This window comes from Trachemys scripta, chromosome 2 (assembly GCF_013100865.1).
Source record: "Trachemys scripta elegans isolate TJP31775 chromosome 2, CAS_Tse_1.0, whole genome shotgun sequence".
NCBI lineage: Eukaryota > Metazoa > Chordata > Testudines > Emydidae > Trachemys > Trachemys scripta.
The window spans coordinates 63,461,854-63,482,430 of NC_048299.1; the positions used below are offsets into that span (position 1 = coordinate 63,461,854).

Genomic DNA, 20,577 nt, shown 5'->3' on the forward strand with positions numbered 1-20,577 from the left:
ATGCATTCTTTGGCAGAAAGTATTATTTATTTTAAGGCAGAAAGTTAAGTAATAGAGGGTGTTTTTTAAATTAGACTTTAAAACTTTCCTATAACTCAAATGGCTGAGAAACTCTTAGAAGAGGTCTCTTAAAAAGAGAATACCCCTGACTCTCAGTTAAAAGGTGAAAAAACTCACACTACATATTTTAAATCTCCAATCTTTTAGCAAATCCAGGGAAAACCAGACTTGACGTGCCAAATATTTTTGAAGATTATATACACACATATATATATTTTGATCACCTTGCTTCTCAATTGTCTTTTTGGCATTCTTTATATTTGAAGAATGCAAAGAGGGCTCAAACCCATTTTTCTTTTTCCTTCGCATGTCACCTTTAAAAGCATTTGGTGAAGATATTTACAGCCTAGCTTGAATAGAGCATGCAAGGCCCACAACTAGATTAATATCCCTTCACCAAGCAGAAGATTTTAAGAGCATCACTTTATCAGTTTAAATTGTACCAAGTTCAATTGAAGTACTCTAAAAACTTTTTAAAATAATGCAATCGGCAAGTTAGAATATCACACCCAGTTTGACAAGTGCATGAGGTGCTTGAGGTCAGTTCTATGTGCAAAAACAAGCCTACACAAAGCCTGTAGCCCAGTGTGTGTTACCCAAGCACATGTTAAAAATAACATCTGTCATGGTATTTATGGAGAACAGCTATTCAGCCCTTCGTATTTTGGTTAGGTATGCAGCAAGTTTTACCACCACATTGCACTTCCTACTTCTTTATTGTAGGTCAGGGTGATTTTATTTAAATGAAAGCAATTTAAATCAGGAAATAGGGAACATGATTTAAACAATCAGTTTAATCTTGTTTTGAATTTGTACTTTAAGTTTTCCTAAATAAAGGCTGATTCTTATTCTCAATTTTTACCTTCTGTGTTAGAAAATGATTACATTCTTAAGTACTACATGATTAATTTTACTCATGTAGTGTGTAAAACTGCATTTGTATGGCAACTGGCATTCATAAATATTGACAAAACAGCTTTTTTTTAAAAAAAAAGTTACATTAGATGTGCTGATACATAATAAAAGCTTATCAAATCTTGTTTAGTAAATCAGTTTTAAATGCTCAAAGAAAGAATTAGCGGCAGTTAGCGATCAGAATTATCTGAAGTGCTAAACCAACACAACTGGTTCCAGTTGCTTAGCCAGTGACTTCTAGCTGTTCAGTAGTCTGACATTTCAGCAGCAAGTATGTATGCTTGAATATTTTTATTTAAATAGGATTACAGTAAGCTTAGGTCTTTTTTTTTTAAAAAATAAAGAAAATATGCATTTAAATCAGTTAAAAAAAAAAAAGCCATTTTTATCCACACTGCTGCGCAGACTGTTTACCTATTCCCAAGCAGTTACTGAAGCTTTCTCACCAAATTGCTTGCATCATAGACTCATAGGATGCACTCATGGCCGAACAAATATCATCTAAACCATCCCTGACAACTGTGTGTATCTAAGCTGCTCTTAAAAAATCTTCAACGATATAGATTCCACAGCCTCCCTAGGCAGTTTATTGCAGTGCTTACAGACCCTGACAATTAGGAAGCTTTTCCTAATGTCCAACCTAAATCACCTTTGCTGCAATTTAAGCCCATTGTTTCTTGTCCTATCCTAAAGGGAACTTTTTTTTTTAAAAATAACCTCCTTCTCCTAACAAACTTTTATGTACCTGAGAACTGTTCTGTCCTCCCACCCCTCAGTCTTCTTCTCTGGACTAAACAAACCCATTTTTTTTCCCAATCTTCCCTCATAGGTCATGTTTTCTAGACCTTTAATCATTTTTGTTGCTCTTCTCTGGACTTCCTCCCATTTGTTCACCTCTTTCCTGAAATGTAGCGCTCAGAACTGGACACAATACTCCAGTTGAGGTCTAATCAGCGCAGAATAGAGCAGAAGAATTACTTTTCATGTATTGCTTAAAACACTCCTGGCTAATACATCCCAGAATAATGTTGGCTTTTTTTTTTTTTTTTAAATTGTTGACTCATTTAGATGGGAATCCACGATGATCCCCAGATCCCTTTCCACAGTACTCCTTCCTAGGTAGTCATTTCCCATTTTGTATGTGTGTAATTGATTGTTCCTTTCTAAGTGGTCTGATCATTGTGAATTTTAATCCTATCCTCCAGAGCATTTCCAAGCCCTTCAAGCTTGGTATTATCCGCACTTTATAAGTGTACTCTCTCTGTAATTATCTAAATCATTAAGATATTGAACAGAACTGGACCCAGAATGGATGCTTGTGGGACCCCACTTGATATGCCCTTCCAGCTTGATTGTGAACCACTGATTATTCCCAGAGAGTAGTTGTTTTCCAGACAGCCATCTTAGATTAGCTTCATGTAGACTGTATTTCCCTAGTTTGTTTATGAGAAGGTCATGCGAGGCAGTATTGAAAACCTTACTAAACTCAAGATATACCACATCTACCACGTCCCCCATATCCACAAGGCATCTTACTCTGTCAAAGGAAGCTATTAGGTTGGTTTGACACGATTTGTTCTTGCCAAATTCATGCTGACTGTTACTTATCACCTTATTATCTCCTGGGTATTTGCAAACTGATTGCTTAATTATTTGCTCCATTATCTTTCTGGGTACTGAAGTTAAGTTGACTGGTCTGTAATTCCCTGGGTTGTCCTTATTGCCTTTTTATAGATTGAAAAAGGGCAAATATAGTGGCACTCCTCTGGGATCTCTCCCATTGTCCATGACTTTTTGAAGATATCTGAGCCATTAGCAATTATCTCCTCAGTCAGTTCCTTGAGTATTCTAGGATTTATTTCATCAGGCCCTGGTGACTTAAAAATTACTTAAACAAGTTAGAGGTCTTCAGCTTTTTCTTTCCCTACTTTAGCCTCTGATCCTACCTCATTTTTACTGCCATTCACTATGTTAAACATCCAGTCGCTACCCAACCTTTTTGGTGAAAATTCATTTAATATTTCTGTCATTTCCACATTTTCTGTTATTGTTCCCCTCTCCCCCCATCCCCTATTGAGTAATGGGCCACCCTGTCCTTGGGTGGTCTTCTTGCTTCTAATGTACTTAAAGAATGTTTTCTTGTTACCCTTTACATCTCTAGTTAGGCCCAGGCACAAAATGAGATAAGTATGTAGGGACGAAATTAGAAAGTTTAGTGTTGTTTAGTCATCCTTTGTAATTTGACCTAGTTTCCACTTTTTGTAGAATTCTTGAGTTTCAGATAATTGAAGAGCTCCTGGTTAAGCCAGATAATGGTCTGGAGAACTCCTGCCCTCTCCCATCAGAATATTCAGCAACAAGATCAGCTGTCTATTGTTTACTGGCAAACAGTTTCTAAACGGCCATGCAACCCAGCAGAAAATTCCCAGAATGTGTGAATGTTGCCAGCATTCATCTACTGTTAAACAAAGTAGGGCTGTCAATCAAAAAAAAATCATGATTAATCGTTCTGTTAATAGAATACCATTTATTTAAATATTTTGGATGTTTTCTACATTTTCAAATCTATTGATTTCAATTACAACAGAATACAAAGTGTACAGTGCTCACTTTATATTTATTTTTATTAAAAATATTTACACTGTAAAAAAAAATAGTATTTTTCAATTCACCCAATACAAGTACTGTAGTGCAATCTCATTATCATGGAAGTTGAACTTACAAATGTAGAATTCTGTACAAAAATAACTGCACTCAAAAATAAAACAACGTAAAACATACAGCCTACAAGTCCACTCAGTCCTACTTTTTCTTCAGCCAATTGCTCAAACAAGTATGTTTACATTTGCAGGAGATAATGCTGCCCGCTTCTTGTTTTAAATGTCACCTGAAAGCAAGAACAGGTATTTGCAAGGCACTGTTGCAGACGGCATCACAAGATATTTACATGCCAGATGCACTAAAGATTCACATGTCCCTTCATGCTTCAACCACTATTCCAAAGGATATGCGTCCATGCTGATGATGGACTCTACTCAATAATGATCCAAAGCAGTGCAGACTGACATTTTCATCATCTGAATCAGATGCCATCAGTAAAAGGTTGATTTTATTTTTGGTGGTTTGGGTCCTGTAGTTTCCACATCAGAGACTTTTAAGACTTCTGAAAGAGTGCTCCACACCTCACCCCTCTCAGATTTTGGAAGGCACTTCAGATTCTTAAACCATGGGTTGCATGCTGTAGCTATCTTTAGAAATCTCACATTGGTACCTTCTTTGCATTTTGTCGAATCTGCAGAGAAAGTGTTCTTAAAATGAACAACATGTGCTGGGTCATCATCCGAGACTGCTATAACGTGAAATATATGGCAGACTGTGGGTAAAACAGAGCAGGAGACATACAATTCTCCCCCATTGAGTTCAGTCACAAATGTAATTAATGCATTATTTTTTAAATGAGCATCATCAGCATGGAAGCATGTCCTCTAGAATGGTTTCCGAAGCATGAAGGGGTATCTGAACGTTTAGCACATCTGGCACGTAAATACCTTGCAACACCAGCTGCAAAAGTGCTTTGCAAACACCTGTTCTCACTTTCAGGTGACATTGTAAACAAGAAGCGGGCAGCCTGTAAATGTAAACAAAACTTTTTCAGCCAATCCCAAAGACAAACAAAATAAGGACTGAGTGGCTCTAAAGTAGGGGTCGGTAACCTTTCAGAAGTGGTGTGTCAAGTTCACTGTAATTTAAGGTTTCGCGTGCCAGTAATACATTTTAACATTTGTAGAAGGTCTCTCTCTATGTCTAGATTATATAAATAAACTATTGTTGTATTTAAAGTAAATAAGGTTTTAAAAATATTTAAGAAACTTCATTTAAAATAAAATTAAAATGCAGATCTTATCAATTTAGTGCGATCGTTGCCTGGGATCCTTGTCTGGGGTTCCAGCAACCAGCTCCGCTCAGCCCTCTGCCAGTCTGGGGTTCCATTCACTCAGCCGGCAGGGGGCTGAGCAGGGCCGGCAGGGGGCTGAGCAGGGCCGGCAGGGGGCTGAGCAGCTCAGTCCGCTGTCAGTCTGGGGTGCCAGCAGCACTCAGCCTGCTGCCGGTCTGGGGTTCCGGCTGCCGGCCCCGCTCAGCCCACTGCCTGTCTGGGTGAATGGAACCCCAGGCTAGCAGCGGGCTGAGTGGTGCCAGCGGCCAGGACCGCAGACCGGCCCCGCTCAGCCTGCTGTCCTGCTCAGCCCGGTGCCAGCTGAGTGAATGGAACCCCAGACCAGCAGCGGGCTAAGCAGGGCTGGTGGCTGGAACCCCAGACAAGGATCCCAGGCCCTGCTCAGCCCACCGCCGGTCTGGGGTTCCGTCCGCCAGCTCCTGCCAGCCAGGATCCTGGCTGCTGGCCCCCTCAGCCCGCTACCAGCCTGGGGTTCTGCACACCCAGGCCAGCAGGAGGCTGAGCAGGGCTGGCAGCCAGAACCCCAGACTGGCAATGGACTGAGCCACTCAGCCCGCTGCTGTCCCCGCTCAGCCCACCACCGGCTGAGTGAATGGAACCCCAGGCCGACGGCGAGCTGAGCGGCTCAGCCCGCTGCCACTCTTGGGTTTTGGCCGCCGGCTCCTGCCAGCCCGGGTCTCAGCCGCCGGCCCCACTCAGCGCCTGCTGCCAGCCTGGGGTTCCCTGGGGGTCCCCAGACCAGCAGCAGGCGCTGAGTGGGGCTGGCGGCCGGGACCCCGCCTGGCAACAGGGCAGCAGCCGGAACCCCAGAGTGGTGGTGGACTGAGCCGCTCAGCCCGCCGCCGCGTGCCATCAAAAAAATTGGCTCACGTGCCACCTTTGGCACACGTGCCGTAGGTTGCCGACCCCTGCTCTAAAGTTTTACGTTGTTTTGTTTGAGTGTAGTTATGTAACAAAAAGAAAAAAAGGAAGAAAAAAAAAAAATCTACATTTGTAAGTTGCACTTTCACGACAGATTTCACTACAGTACTTGTATGAGGTGATAAGCAAAAGAAATAGTATTTTTCAATTCATTTTTACAGTGCAAATATTTGTAATAAAAAAAATAGAGAGTGAACACTATACACCTGGTATTCTGTGTTGTAACTGAAATCAATATATTTGAAAATGTAGAAAAACCATCCAAAAATATATAATACATTTCAATTGTTAGTTTATTAACAGTGCTATTATAATGATGATTAAAAATGAATCCCGATTAATTTTTTTAAAACGTGATTAGTTAGTTGTGTGAGTTAACTGCGATTAATCAACAGCCCTAAAACAAAGAATTTATCAAGTCAACTGGAGAAAGATTTGGTGGGGAAAAAAAGCATTGAACCAACAAATTGAGATCCAACATCTAGATATCAGAATGTTTAAAAAAAATTAATCATGAATCAGAATATCTAACCAATTAAGCCATTTTAAAAAATATGTACCTGATAGTTGTAGGCAGGCTGGTATCCTACAGGAACTTGCTGTTGTATCAGTACAGCTTGCGACCCATAAGGGTATGCCTGGAAAAAAAAAAGTTTTGCATTTCATAGGTTAAAGAGATTAGGTAAAGTACATCTACACTGCAGCCAGGGTATAATTTTCAGCTCTGGTAAACCTACCAGCACCAGCTGATTGAGATAGCACACTAAAAATGGCAATGCAGCCACATAAGCTAGCTGCCCAAATACATCTGCAGGGAGTCAGGTATACTCAGGGTAGCTAGCCCACATAGTCATAGCTACATGCTATTTTTAGCACAGAAGCTTGATGACAGCTAGCACGGGTATGTGTACGAGAGCCAGTAGTTATACCTCTGATCAGTGTGGACACATCCTAAGTGTCTAAGACATATTTTCAAAAGGGAGCTTAAGGACTTGTCTACACAGCTACCTACAGAGTGGCAAGCCATGGTGTGAATCTACACCACACCAACCTGCTGTGCAGTAACATCCTGTGTGGCCACGGTTTATCATATCCCACCAAGCAGCACTTTGTGGCTTTCACTGCATTGGAACAGTTTCCATACAGGACATCCCCACTGTAGACCCACACCTTGGCTTGCCACAAAGTAAGTCAGTCTCACTGAGCCTCAATGGGACTTAACATACATGTACTAACAGAACTTTCCTTAGGGCTTATCTCTACAAATACTGAGTTTGCAGCAAGCCAGCATGTAAATAATCTAACTCGCACTAGCTTTCTGTGCACTAAACATCTGTATAGACAAGCCCTTAGTTGTGAGTTGCATTTGAACAGGAATGGACGTAGTTGCTTCTAACATTGAATGTATTTTAACCAGATTCTGAGTTTAGGCAAAGTAAAAACTGACTTCCAACAGTTTAACATCAACAAAACTCTGAAGTAGATTGTTCTCTCAGAGGATATGCAAGGTTTCAAGCAGTTGACTTAGAATGAAATATCTTCCCCCCCAAAGTGTTCCACTATTTGATTTCTTAAAATCCTCCCCCTACTCTCCTTTAACTAAAGGTTTATCTAGAACAGCAGTTCTCAAACTGTGGGTCGGGAGCCCAAAATTGGTCGCGACTCTGTTTTAATGGGGTCACCAGGGCTGACATTAGACTTGCTGGGGCTGAAGCCAAAGCCATAGCCCCACTGTCTGGGGCCAAAGCTCAAGGGCTTCAGCCCTGGATGGCAGGGCTCAAATTACATGCCCACTGCCCAGGGCAGTGGGGCTTGGTCTTCGGCCGGGGCTCAGGCTTCAGTCCCTCTCCTGGGGTCATGAAGTAATTTTTGTTGTCAGAAGGGACAGTGCAATGAGATTTGAGAACCTCTGGTCTAGAGTTGTTTAATGAGGACTTGCAACTGGAAAATTGAGGTAAGATTTTACAGAGTTTATTTTTGGTTTGTTACAGCTCTTGTTTGATGCTAAATGGTAAATCCCTTCCAGTGTCTACTTAAACTATTTCAACATATGAGGCATTAGAATCATTCCCATCCCCCAAATTTCTCTTCCTTCAAATTTTAGGGCCAACTCAGAGCACATTTACCAAATATTTTACTTTTAGCAAGTTATTTTCTTAACTCACCATGGGTCGCATGCCTGTTTACCATAAAAATTAGATTTGGTCATATTTAGTAGGCAATGGGATTTGGGGGAGGTGAGAAGAAAAGCTTTGAGGGGTGCTCCCAATGTGGTGTTGGGAGGGAACAAAGCATGACGACAGCTTAGGAAACTACTGCATGGATACGTATGAGCATGCATTCCATTGCCCCTCATTAGATGTATAAAGATATCACTTAAATGGTGATATTGGTCATGCCCACAATAATGGTATGTCTTACAGAAGTGAGTGCAATATTTGTGTTTTACACAAAAGGTACTGTACCAATCCAGAAGCAAACAAACTGTTTTGCCTGGAGAAAGTGTTGACAGAGCCAGCTTTCCCATTCCATACCTTGTTAATAAAAGGGATGCTGTACACTAGTCTTCTAACTTACTCTCAAGCAAAATCAAGAAGATCTTTCAAACAAGTTTCTCTGCTCAAGTGTTATGTGAAGAATTGTGTGCTTTGGGAGCAACCTCTAAACTACTCAAGATCTCTTATAAGCTAGCTTACTTCTTCCATTCCCTTTTCTTGCTCCATTCTGCAGCATTACCAGGCTGAAGATGTTTGCTTTGCCAGAAGCTGGGAATGGGTAACAGGGGATGAATCACTTCATGCTTACCTGTCCTGGTCATTTCCTCTGAAGCACCTGGCATTGGGCACAGGATACTGGGCTAGATGGACCTTTGGTCTGACCCAATATGACCATTCTTATGCTTTAGCTTCATTTGAAATCATCATCAATCTCCCTAAATACAATACTTCCTCAGCTCTTGTCCACTTGCACTACACTGATGACATCTTCATCATCTGGACCCATGGGAAGGAGGCCCTTGAGGAATTCCACCAAGATTTCAACAATTTCACCCTACCATCAACCTCAGCCTGGAGCAGTCCACAAACGAGGTCCACTTCCTAGACACTACAGTGCTAATAAGCGATAGTTCACATAAACACCACCCTACATCGGAAACATACTGACCACTATACTTACCTACATGCTTCCAGCTTTCATCCAGACCACATCACACGATCCATTGTCTACAGCCAAGCTCTGAGATACAACCGCATTTGCTCCGATCCCGCAGACAGAGACAAACACCTACAGAATCTCTATCAAGTGTTCTTAAAACTGTAATACCCACCTGGTGAAGTGAAGAAACAGATTGACAGAGCCAGAAGGGTACCGAGAAGTCACCTACTACAAGACAGGCCTAATAAAGTAACAGAACACCACTAGCTGTCACCTACAGCCCCCAACACACACCTCTCCACCGCATCATCAAGGATCTACAACCTATCCTGAAGGACAATCCCTCACTCTCAGACCATGGGAGACAGGCCAGTCCTTGCCTACAGACAGCTCCCCAACCTGAAGCAAGTACTCACCAGCAACTACACATGACACAACAAAAACACCAACCCAGGAACCAAACCCTGCTACAAACCCTGGTGCCAACTCTATCCACATATCTATTCAAGGGACACCATCATAAGACCTAACCACATCCGCCACACCATCCGGGGCTCATTCACGGGCACATCTACCAATGTGATATATGCCATCATGTGCCAGCAATGCCCCTCTGCCATGTACAATGGCCAAACTGGACAGTCTCTACGCAAAAGAATGGACACAAATCTGACATTAGGAATCATAACATTCAAAAACCAGCAGAACACTTCAATCTCTTCGGTCACTATCTACAACAGACCTAAAAGTGGCAATTCTTCAACAAAAAAACCCTTCAAAAACAGACTCCAATTTGAAGCTGCAGAACTGGAATTAATTTGCAAACTGGATACCATCAGATTAGGCCTGAATAAAGACTGGGAGTGGTTGGGTCATTACAAAACCTAAACTTAACTTCCCCAAAACTAATTTCTCCCTACTGTTACTCACACCTTCTTGTCAACTGTCTGTAACGGGCCATTCTCTTACCACTTCAAAAGGTTATTTTTCCCTCCCCTGATATGCTGTGTTAATTAATTTATCTCGTTAGACTGACCTCACACTTGGTAAAGCAACCCCCATCCTTTCATGTATTTATACCTGCTCCTGTATTTTTCACTTCATTCATCTGATGAAGTGGGTTCTAGCCCACGAAAGCTTATGCCCAAATAAATGTGTTAGTCTCTAAGGTGCCACAAGAACTCCTCACTGTTTTTCCTAAATACAAAGTAAGAACTTTATAGAATCTTGATATCTGCAGCCAGTTACTAACCCACTATACCACAAAGTACCTCTGTACTGTGGAAGCTTAGAAGACTAATTTGAAAGACATAGTGAGGTGGTACTTCTAAAGCAGGCAGAACTGTCAATTTAGAAGACAATTCTGTCCGCACTTGGTTTATTTACTATTGTTACAACTAGATTTTAATTTTAGGGGTATGAATGTCAAAAATTAAAAGTTCCTATTGTACATATATTTCAGAGGCCATGCAAGTGTGGCTCTCAGAAGTGTTACATTCTAGTGCTTTGCAGAACACAGTTATGATCCAAGATCAGACCATAAAGAAATAATCTTACCTGAACATACTGAGTTACTGGACTCATCATAGCTGGGGGAGGCATGTATGTTTCTGTGTTTTGATTACTCCACACGCTATGAAACTGTGGCACAGGAGGATTAAAACCCAGATGTCTGGGTTGCACATGGTAAGCACCTAGTTTAGAGAGACAAAGGAAAGATGATCCAAAACATTTTTTTGTAGTTTTATCAGTAGTTTAGGCCCAAAGTTAAGGTTTTGTGTGAGTTCAGATATGTATGTTTCCATGATTTTTTTTTTTTAATTTAAATTACAAAAAGTAGTGCAGGACAATAGATCAGTTCAGCAGTGTTTGCAATTTATATGCTGGGGCATTTTGATAGTACAAAATTAATCATAGTTTGCTTTCTTTGACAAAACTGAGTTTAAAAAGTCTCAGTGTTCACTGGTAATTACTTAGATTTTAGTTTAGTTTTAACACTTAATACTAATAATACAAGATCGTAAGTATCACAGATAAACAAACTACTTTAATATCTTACACGCAAGCCAGCATCCTTTCATGAGGAAACAAGTTAAAGTTCCAGTCTAGATGTACTTACATAAATTCTGTTGTTTTCTGATTGCTGGGCCCAGTTTCAGTTTTTTACCATGGAAGTTTATTTGTGACTGGGGGGGGGGGAGAAAACCAAAAAAACCCACCTTACTATACTTTCAGATTCAATGACAGGTCAATAACTATTTTAAAGTCAATCTAAAGGTACACCTACATTTACAGCAGCATGTAGAGCAGAGAGACTGCATGCACAGCTAGCATGGCTATAAATAGCAGTGTGGACAGTGAGGCACAGCTTAGAAGAGTAGAGTGCCCTACACACCCAAACGCCCAGGGTATATAACCTACTCAAGCACACCGCTATTTTTAGTAGTGTAGTGTCTCACTGCTTGAGCCTTTTTTCACAGCCGTGAGGCCACAGTTCTGTGATATTCTTTGTCATTTCTATCAGTTAATAGTGCAGTTTTTACATAACTTGAACAGTCAGTGTATCTTGCCCTTAACTACTCAAGTGTGTTTGAATGGCAGCTAGGAGTGGAAGGAATGGACTTTGAACGGACACCTCCATGCAATAAAACTAAAAATGTATTAGTCTTATTTTTGGCTAAACAAGTTGTGAAAAAAAAAATCCTACTTCAAGAGCAGGGGTGATTTTAGAAAGACTGTAATCAGCTGTTTTTGAACACTCAGTCTTAATCTTTGCCTCTTCCTATTCACTTAATCTATTCCAGATTCTCAGCTAACCTTTAGACAGCTCAATTTACACATCACCCCCACAAACCAACCACCACACTGCATTCTTCATTACAGAATGCAGATATGAATACGAGCATTCTCAAATAGCTAAGTAACTTACTTCCACTATTTTCTGAACATCCACGTTGTCCAAAAAGGATACAAATCCATATCTGCAAAGGAAAAAAGTTCAGTGTGACCACTGCACAAGCTACAAGCCTGTTTTGAACAAGACTCAATAGCATAAATTGGGTTACTGTATGCCAAAAGATAGTCAAGTCCAAGTCAATATCCTTCCATTGGATTCTGTGAACCAAAAACCAACGTGAAGGTGTATTTATTACAAGGTGCCAGCTAGCATCCAGTTAAGAGATTTGATTCTCATTTCAGACTGGGTGCAACCTGGTGCAATTCACTTCAGCTCTGTCTTCGTTTCCCCAATTTGGGAAACTGGGATAGTATTTGGTCCCATCACCCAGTTGATGTGAGACTTAGAGCAACAGGAGTTTATGATATTAAGCATGGACAACACTAGTTTTAAATCAAAATTAGTCTTCTGTCTAGCACATTAACAATAACCAAGACTTCTAGTTATCCAGGGTACATCACAACTTGCAGGGGAAAGGTTGGGGCAAGAGGTATAGAGGAGCTGACAGAAGAATTCTTTCCTGCTCCATAAGCTCATGCCTAGGACGTGGATCCATGATTCTTTTGGATGAACAGTAACTTAAGCAGCTGTGCTAAAAAGATAAGAATTTCATCCCATCCCATCAAAAGCTTGCTGCATTTGGCAGACAAGGCAAGTTTGATGCTTTGCTTCCACCAATTCTGCAGTTATATGCTCTATATGCCCCCTGAAAAGCAAGATTTATTAAGTCAGCTAAAGCATACCGTATTATTCTTTACAAGATCAGCTGTACTTAAACTGAGTCTATACGAGCCAACTGGTTAGCTGTAATTCACCACTTCTGGAAGTAGTGATACATATAGGGCTCAAGAATTTTAATAGTGTGTTGTAGGGTTGGGTTAGTTCAACTCTCCATGTGGTGCTGCTTTCTCTGGTGATTTATGGCTACCAACTTTACTAGGTTAGAAAAGGCTTTAATGACCCAAGACAAGTCATTCATGTTCCACTTACCCTTTGGAAACACCAGTTCTATCAGTGATTATCTTCACTTCTTTCACTGTACCATATCGTGCAAAGAAGCTTCTAATTTCTGTTTCATCCATCTAAGAAACAGAATTTGTTTAGCTTAAAAAAAAAAAAAACAAAAAAAAAAAACCACACATCACTGGCCACCACAAGAGAGTCTTAACTCCTTTTGCAAACTTGGGTTCAACTGTTTGAAGTGGTTTACAGAAGCAGGAGCCACTTTCAAACCCACCCACCACTGTTGCACAATTCAGTGCTGCTCACCTAGTTAAGGGATAAAACTGGAACTGAACTCAGATCTCACATAGCAGTGCAATACCATAAAACTGGTAGATGCCATGGGATCAGCCAATTCCTGTAAGAAGTAAGAGTCTGTTTTCTGCTCTCCACTCCCCAAAAGAACAGTCCAATCACTACAGAGTATATGTGAAAGTTAAGACATGTAAATACCCTTATATCAATTCCACCAACAAAGACTGTGTTCGGCATGATTCTTCCTTCTGGTAAAACATATCCTTGACTGGTTGTTGACGACAACTGGGTGTTATCCTCCCTGGAGATGCTTGCACATTGGGACTCTGGATTTGCTGCAGACTGCAAGTTTGATAAAGGACATATTATAACCATTTATACACTGCATTTTAGGATACTAAGGCCTTGGCTACACTTGCAGCTGTACAGCGCTGTGAGGTAAACCTGTCTTCGTACAGCTGAGTAGGGAAAAGTGCTGCAGTCTGTCCACATTGACAGCTGCCAGCCCAGTGGTGTGGCCACACTTGCAACATTTACAGCTGTGTTGGGAGCGGTGCATTATGGGCAGCTATCCCAGCATTCATGTGGCTGCAACGTGCTTTTCAAAACGGGGGGGTGGGGTGGATTGTGACAAAGAGTGTGGGGGGAGAGAGAGTGCTTTTTGGAGCAAGTCAGCTCTCTATTTTGCAAGTTCCAAACTCCTGGCCCCCTGCTCATTCATTCACTCACTCAAAGCAAGCTGCAAACTGTTTGCTTTTCTCTGTGGTACGAGCTTTGAAACCGGCACTTCCGCATTCCTGCAGCCGGTCACAACAATGGAGAGGATTGGCCACTTGACAAGGTGATTAGTACAGCACTGCAAGCATTTACACTCACATCTGTGAGTCCTAGCCACTCCGCTGCAGCTGTTATTCCTCTCGGGGAGGTGGAGTACCTGCAGCAGTGTACCCAGGGAGATACAGCGCTGTAAGTGCCCTGCCAGTGTGGACGGGGAGTGAGTTACAGCACTGGGGGAGACTTTACAGCACTGTAACTTGCAAGTGTAGCCAAGGCCTAAAACTTGAAAATGTTCTCATTGACAATACTTTCCATTTCCAGTTTACTCTATTTGGAACAGAAATGCCTCAAATAATTTTCTGAAAAAACATATGTTCTGAATTAATTCTACTTCATGGACTGGTTTTTCAGTATTTATTCTTTTTACTTAGCACTAAGCTGCATTTAGAATAGATTAAGTATGTTTAGTTAAAGCTGCTTTTCCTCAAAGCTCCATGGTCACTTTAAACCTATACTACTAATTCTACAATGAAACTGTTGAAAAATGCACTTCAATATCTATCAAATGGGATTTAAGAGAGAGTTAGCGGACATAGAAGACTGCCAGATCTGCTTGCAGAGTTCCAGAATTCCACATTATCCTAGCCAAAAGAAATCCTTAAACAAGTAATTAATGCAGCACTCATGTATGAGCAATCCCAGAACAAAACCCAGCAGCTACACATGGAAGAAATCTATCTTAAAAAAAAAAAAAAAAAAAGCCACCACAACTAGCTCTTAATAGGATCACATTACTATGATCCCCTTTGGAAGGAGAGATTTTGTACTCCGTCACAATTTAAAGTTACACCAAATCAGAGGTCTATCAAGATCTGCAACTGTCTTAAACAGTCTGAATAGTTTGAGATTAAGGGACTTGTAAAAATCACTTAATTTGTAATAGGGTATACCACCACGTCCCTGTTCTCCGCCCCCCCAATATTAAACAGAAAAAAAACACATTCAAAGAACAATCTTAAGTCAAGCACTCAGAAGCTAAATAGTAGAATTAAAGATGCCTACGCAACTTTAACTGCATGCATTTCTGTTTATACATTATGATACAGTCTTTAATTACATGATCACATACTATTTTCCACAGGACCCCAGCTTCACTTAGTACACAGAATGGATCGAACTCAGTGAACGAACAACTATACAGTATTTTGTTCAAAGAGCATAAAGCCATGAGTGGCCCCTTGCTTTTACTGCATACCATTCAAACCGTGCTCTGACGAATGAATTATTAGTTTCCTCATGGGCTTTTCTATGGCACTCAACACTGTAGTATCAGAGAGCTTCACAAATGTGAATCTACATTAACACCCACATGAAGTGAGATGGTATTCTAAGAGCTGCACAAAGTTCTTCAACAAATAGCAAATTAATCAAAAATGCATTTTTAGAGTACTAAAACTATTTACCAACTTAACCCCAATTTTTGAATAGTTTCAACTAAAAAACCCCCTGATTTTCTCCCAAAGAAGTGTTGATTCAACTCAATGTTTTGTTTAGAAAATTGTCCATTTGAATCAAGTCAAAACTACTTCAAATTGTTTTCTGGTTTTTCATTTTGACAAGAAACAAAAAGAGTCAGTTTTAAACCAAAACAAATGGATTATTTAGGTTCTCCCACTACACTAAACTCAATTATTTAGTCAAATCTAATTATCCTCATTTTAGCCACAGGGAAAATGGAATCACAATGAAGGTCAAAAGCATCCACTAAGCTTGGGTGCCTAGGGCCTAATTTTTCCAAATAAAACTTAATACATGGCACCTCATATGTTCAAAGCACAGCTACCATGGACTTCAGCTACAATTGAGTGATCAGCACTTTTGCAAATTAGACTCCTGTTGCAAGCTGAGCATGCAAAAAAAAAATTGAGCGTACAGTTAGTGACCAAACTTTTAACATGTGGTTTAAGTAGCTTGCCTAGCATGACACAGAACACCCGTGTGGCAGAGGAAGGGACAGAATCGTTGCCCAAGGTAGCATTCAATTGCCTTAACCACGAGACCATCTTTTTCCTTCCTCCGGTCCCCTGCTTCATTTAGTACACAGTTTTGGTCCATTGACCTTCACTCCCATCATTTTTTCCATTTCTTGATCCCTGCAACTTGTGGTCTGGGTTCACTGGCCTGCCCCTCCCTCCAGTAGATGGGGAGGGCCTTTAGCTCTGGGCAGGCTTAGGTCTACCATCTATCTCCCAGAACCACAGGTACACAGTTTTGGCCCTTTGACCTTCACTCCCTTCCCTGTTTTTTCACTGGTTATCCCCATTACTCACATGCAACCTAGGTCCAATGGCTCATTTCCCTCAGCTGAGAGGGCAGGTCTTTAACTTTGGGCAGGCCTAGCCTAGCCTGTCTCACTAGCCACAAACAGAGCACACACTATTTCAGCTCTATGACCTTCACTCTCCTGCCCCTTTTTGTCCTCTCAGAGGAGAGGATGGGCCTTTTGGGCAAGTCATCCCAGTATCTGCAACAGGTACATGCACCCTCAATATCGACATCAAGTGAGGGAGGGGGTCCTATAGCCTTCTTCCATTCACAATCCTGATTCATTCTCAGAGCAGGTTTGGCCTGTGCACTGAATGAAGGAGGAGTCCTGGGAGAGAGGTGGGGGAAGCAGTAAATGCTCATGTAATCAAAGACAGTCACAATACAGATGCACAAGGCAGACGAATTAAGTTTGCACAGCCAACCTTAATTCTGGCATTTCCTAACTTCTGAGTGTTTGACTTTGCAAACTTAATATTCTTTTAGTGCAGTTGTGTGCAAGTGATTTCCTGGGTTGTTCTTTATTAAAAGAGAACACAAAGCTAACTGAAAAGCAAAAATTCCATCAGGGGGCTCATGAGACCCACAGGAATTATCTACAGGACTGGAACTTCTAGATCAGAGCTGGTCAAACTATGGCCCGTGGGCCACATCCGGCCTGCAGGACCCTCCTGCCTGGCCCCGAGCTCCTGGCCCGGGAGGCTAGCCCCCGGATCCTTCCCTGCTGTTCCCCCTCCCCCGCAGCCTCAGCTCGCTCCACTGCCGGCACAATGCTCTGGGGGGCAGGGCTATGAGCTCCTGAGGCAACGCAGCTGCAGAGCCTGGCCTGACCCAGTGCTCTGTGCTACATGGTGGCATGGCTGGCTCCAGCCGGGCGGCATGGCTGCCTGTCCTGCTGCTCTGGGCGGCGCAGCTGTAGTGCTGCCAGCCGCCAGTGCTCCAGGCAGCGCGGTAAGTGGGCAGGGAGGGGTTGGATAGAGGGCAGGGGAGTGTGGATAGGGGTCGGGGTGGTCAGAGAGCAGGAACAGGGGGGTTGAATGAGGGCAGGGGTCCCTGGGGGTAGTCAGGAATGAGGGGAGGTTGGATGGGGCAGCGGGGGGCAGTCAGGGGCAGGGGTTCCGGGGCAGTCAAGGAGAAGGGGTGGTTGGATGGGTCAGTCAGGGGCAGGGGTTCCAGGGGCAGTCAGGTGACAGGGAGAAGGGGTGGTTGGATGGGGCGGGGGTCCCGGGGGGGGGTCAGGAATGAGAGGAGGGGTTGGGTGGGGTGGTGGTGGGCAGTCAGGGCACAGGGAACGGTGGGGGGTTGGATGGGGCAGGAGTCCCTGGGGGGCCCATCAGGGGGCGAGAAGCAGGAGGGGTCGGATAGAGGGCGGGGCTGGGCCATGCCTGGCTGTTTGGGGAGGTACAGCCTCCGCTAACCGGCCCGCCATACAATTTTGGAAACCCGATGCAGCCCTCAGGCCAAAAAAGTTTGCCCACCCCTGCTTTAGATCCAGATAGATCTCTGCCACTTGTGATACTGGAGAAACTGATAGCAGTAGAGGATGTCATTCTCAATGTGGACCAACACTAGAGTGGGACTTGACACACACTTTGCCAATGGGTTTCAGACATTTGTCAAAAGCAGAACACAGACTTGAGTCCAGGGCCAGCTTTAGCAAAAGCGGGGCCCGATTCCTGGGGGCGGGGCTTGCTGCAAGGAATCGAGCCGTGCCGCGGGGGGGGGGGAGGCGCACTGTGGGGGGGGNCGGGGGCCCGGGGGGGGGGGGGGGGGGGGGGGGGGGGGGGGGGGGGGGGGGGGGGGGGGGGGGGGGGGGGGGGGGGGGGGGGGGGGGGGGGGGGGGGGGGGGGGGGGGGGGGGGGGGGGGGGGGGGGACCCGAGCCGCGGGGACCGGGCCAGAGCCGCTGGGGCCTGCGGGAACGGGCCGCACCTCCCCGGAGCCCTTCTCCCAACCCCACCACCCCAGCTTACTTTGTGCTGCCAGCCCGCCCCTGCTTCCTCTCAGACTTCCCGCAAATCTCTGATTCGCGGGAAGCAGGGGAGGGGGCGGGGCGTGCAGGGGAGGGGAGGAGGGGGAAGTGAGCTGGGGGCGGGGTGAACAGCTGCAGTGCGGGGCCCTCTTGGCGCGGGGCCCAATTCAGCCGAATCGGCTGAATCGGCCTAAAGCCGGCCCTGCTTGAGTCTTAGGTTCCACTCCAGGTTCTGGAGGAAAGCAGTCTCTTGCTTCTGCAGATCCTGCTTCCCCCTTAATCCCAACCCAGTGCTATCTGTTCCACACAGACCCCTCTGCTTCTTCACCCCAACCTTCCTGCCTAGCCAGACCCAGGATCCACCCCCAAGACTCTACTATTTGAGTCCTAAACTCTTCATCCATCCCTGGTTCCTCACCTGTCCCAGTCAACAAGAGTCAAGGAAGAAAGCAGTATCCTCAACATTGAATCCTTAATGATGCAGTGACCAGTCACTTCCTGGTCAAATATCATTAAATTATTCCCTTAAGCCTCACCCCCACAAAGGGGTAAATTTAAAATCTGAGAGAGCAGCAGCACAACATCCAAGACCTCAAAAAGAAATAAGTCTTGACTGTTTGAGCCTTTTGTACAAACCAAATACTTGTTAGAAATAGGTAGCAACACAGCAAGAATTAGTGCCAGACCAAGTTGTAGAGTGTCACCTGCAAAAAAGTCAGTGTATGTGTGTAATGGCCCCATGAATGCAGTCCCTTAAACATTTTCAATAAAAGTAAGCATTTATAGATTGAGAGGACATTTTCCCCACAGCATTTTTACTCAGATTTTTGCATGCCAAGGAACAAATATTGCTATATCAAGAAAACTGAATACAATGCAATCATTGTGCATGAACTAAGACAATTTTTATAGAATGTTCTATACATAGCTTCCCATAAGACTGCGACAGCAAGACTAGCTATTTCACTGGATATACCCATAGGATCCTCATCTTTTTGTGCCTGGCTATTAACTAGTTCAAGTTTCTCTAAGCAAACTCATGGAATGGTAGTCAAATTTAGTGGAAATCAGCAATGGAGTTTTGTTAGTTTGTCTACTCTACTTCCAGAGCCCTCCAAAACCTTTTTAGGCTAGAGCTCTCCTTTAAACATCCAGATGCAATTACTTCTGTAGTCTTTAAAATGATAACTTTTCATAATTGGGATACCTAGCAGACATGAGGTAGCTGTATGGAAACTCATCCTCAGTTTAGGTACATCCTCAGTTTCTAGTACAGTTTGACCCAGGGTAGCTATCAAATGCAAAAGTAGAAACCAGCAACCTCAGCTTGTTTCCTACAGGTGTCTCTGCCATTAATTTCATATTCACAGGAAATAAGTGTTACTGTACATGATTAAGTATTTCTCCTCAATGGTGTTACACAGAAAGGACTGGGCACTCCTCTTTCATCTCTTTTCATAAGAGAAACTTCCTTGATTCTTCAAGGTACACATCTATCGGATTTACAGACAAGGGTGCTGGTGTAGTAGATCTTCCTTCTTCCCCCCACACACCATTATTCTTCTGTGTTTTTCTTTCAAGCCATTTGTCCCTCCATAACAGCCTTCCGCTATAATTGGAGAAAGGGTCTAGACATCCCTTATGGTTTTCCTGCTGTGATTTATGTCCCACCTAAAACTACACAGCTACAGAAAAGGGAGCGAAATGAGACTATAAAAAAGAAAATACTTTTTTGGATTGTCAAAAGGAGTTATCTTCAACTGAGGGGGAAAAAACAGCAGGGAAAGAACAAAAGTATGCCAAGCATCTACGGGAAAAGCAGCAAAAAGGTAAGAGAAGCCTCAGTGCTGTGGTAAATAATATTTTATATGTTACTTCCTTTATTTTGTTTCATTTCTCTGGAAGATGAACTCCAAACATTTGAGGGAACAGGATCAAAGCAATACTAAATTAATGTAGCATCAAAGTTATATCAGAGATCTTCAACAGGATCCAGTGTGAAGGAAAACACCCGCCCCCCATGACAGCTCTCTCCTATATAAAAGGTACCACAAGGTTCTATTCTGTCAATCTTCCTGTTGCCTGTGTAGGCAATACATCCGGGGGCAATACTGAGATTTACAGTGCATTGCCATCAGGATGCAAAAGAGAACACCTAGCTCTGGGCGGACATAGTTCTTACTGGACCTGGGTGACTCGAAATCTGTTTAAGCCAGCCTCTAACCAAATCAGGACTCAAACCAGAAGATGCCAGTGACTGTGAAGAAAAACAGTATAATTATCTC

General features: G+C 43.1%; 1 protein-coding gene across 3 annotated transcripts in view; it reads right to left on the reverse strand.

The window, feature by feature from the left end:
- Window positions 1–20,577, reverse strand: part of DAZL (deleted in azoospermia like) — a 36,433-nt gene that overhangs the window by 9,156 nt on the left and 6,700 nt on the right. For all 3 annotated transcript variants that reach the window (XM_034759381.1, XM_034759382.1, XM_034759383.1), the window contains exons 2-7: window positions 13,419–13,562; window positions 12,954–13,045; window positions 11,937–11,988; window positions 11,127–11,193; window positions 10,565–10,701; window positions 6,412–6,489 (exon numbers count right to left, since the gene is read on the reverse strand). In XM_034759381.1, coding sequence (XP_034615272.1) covers window positions 6,412–6,489; window positions 10,565–10,701; window positions 11,127–11,193; window positions 11,937–11,988; window positions 12,954–13,045; window positions 13,419–13,562 — 570 coding nt within the window. The remainder of the gene's footprint in view (window positions 1–6,411; window positions 6,490–10,564; window positions 10,702–11,126; window positions 11,194–11,936; window positions 11,989–12,953; window positions 13,046–13,418; window positions 13,563–20,577) is intronic.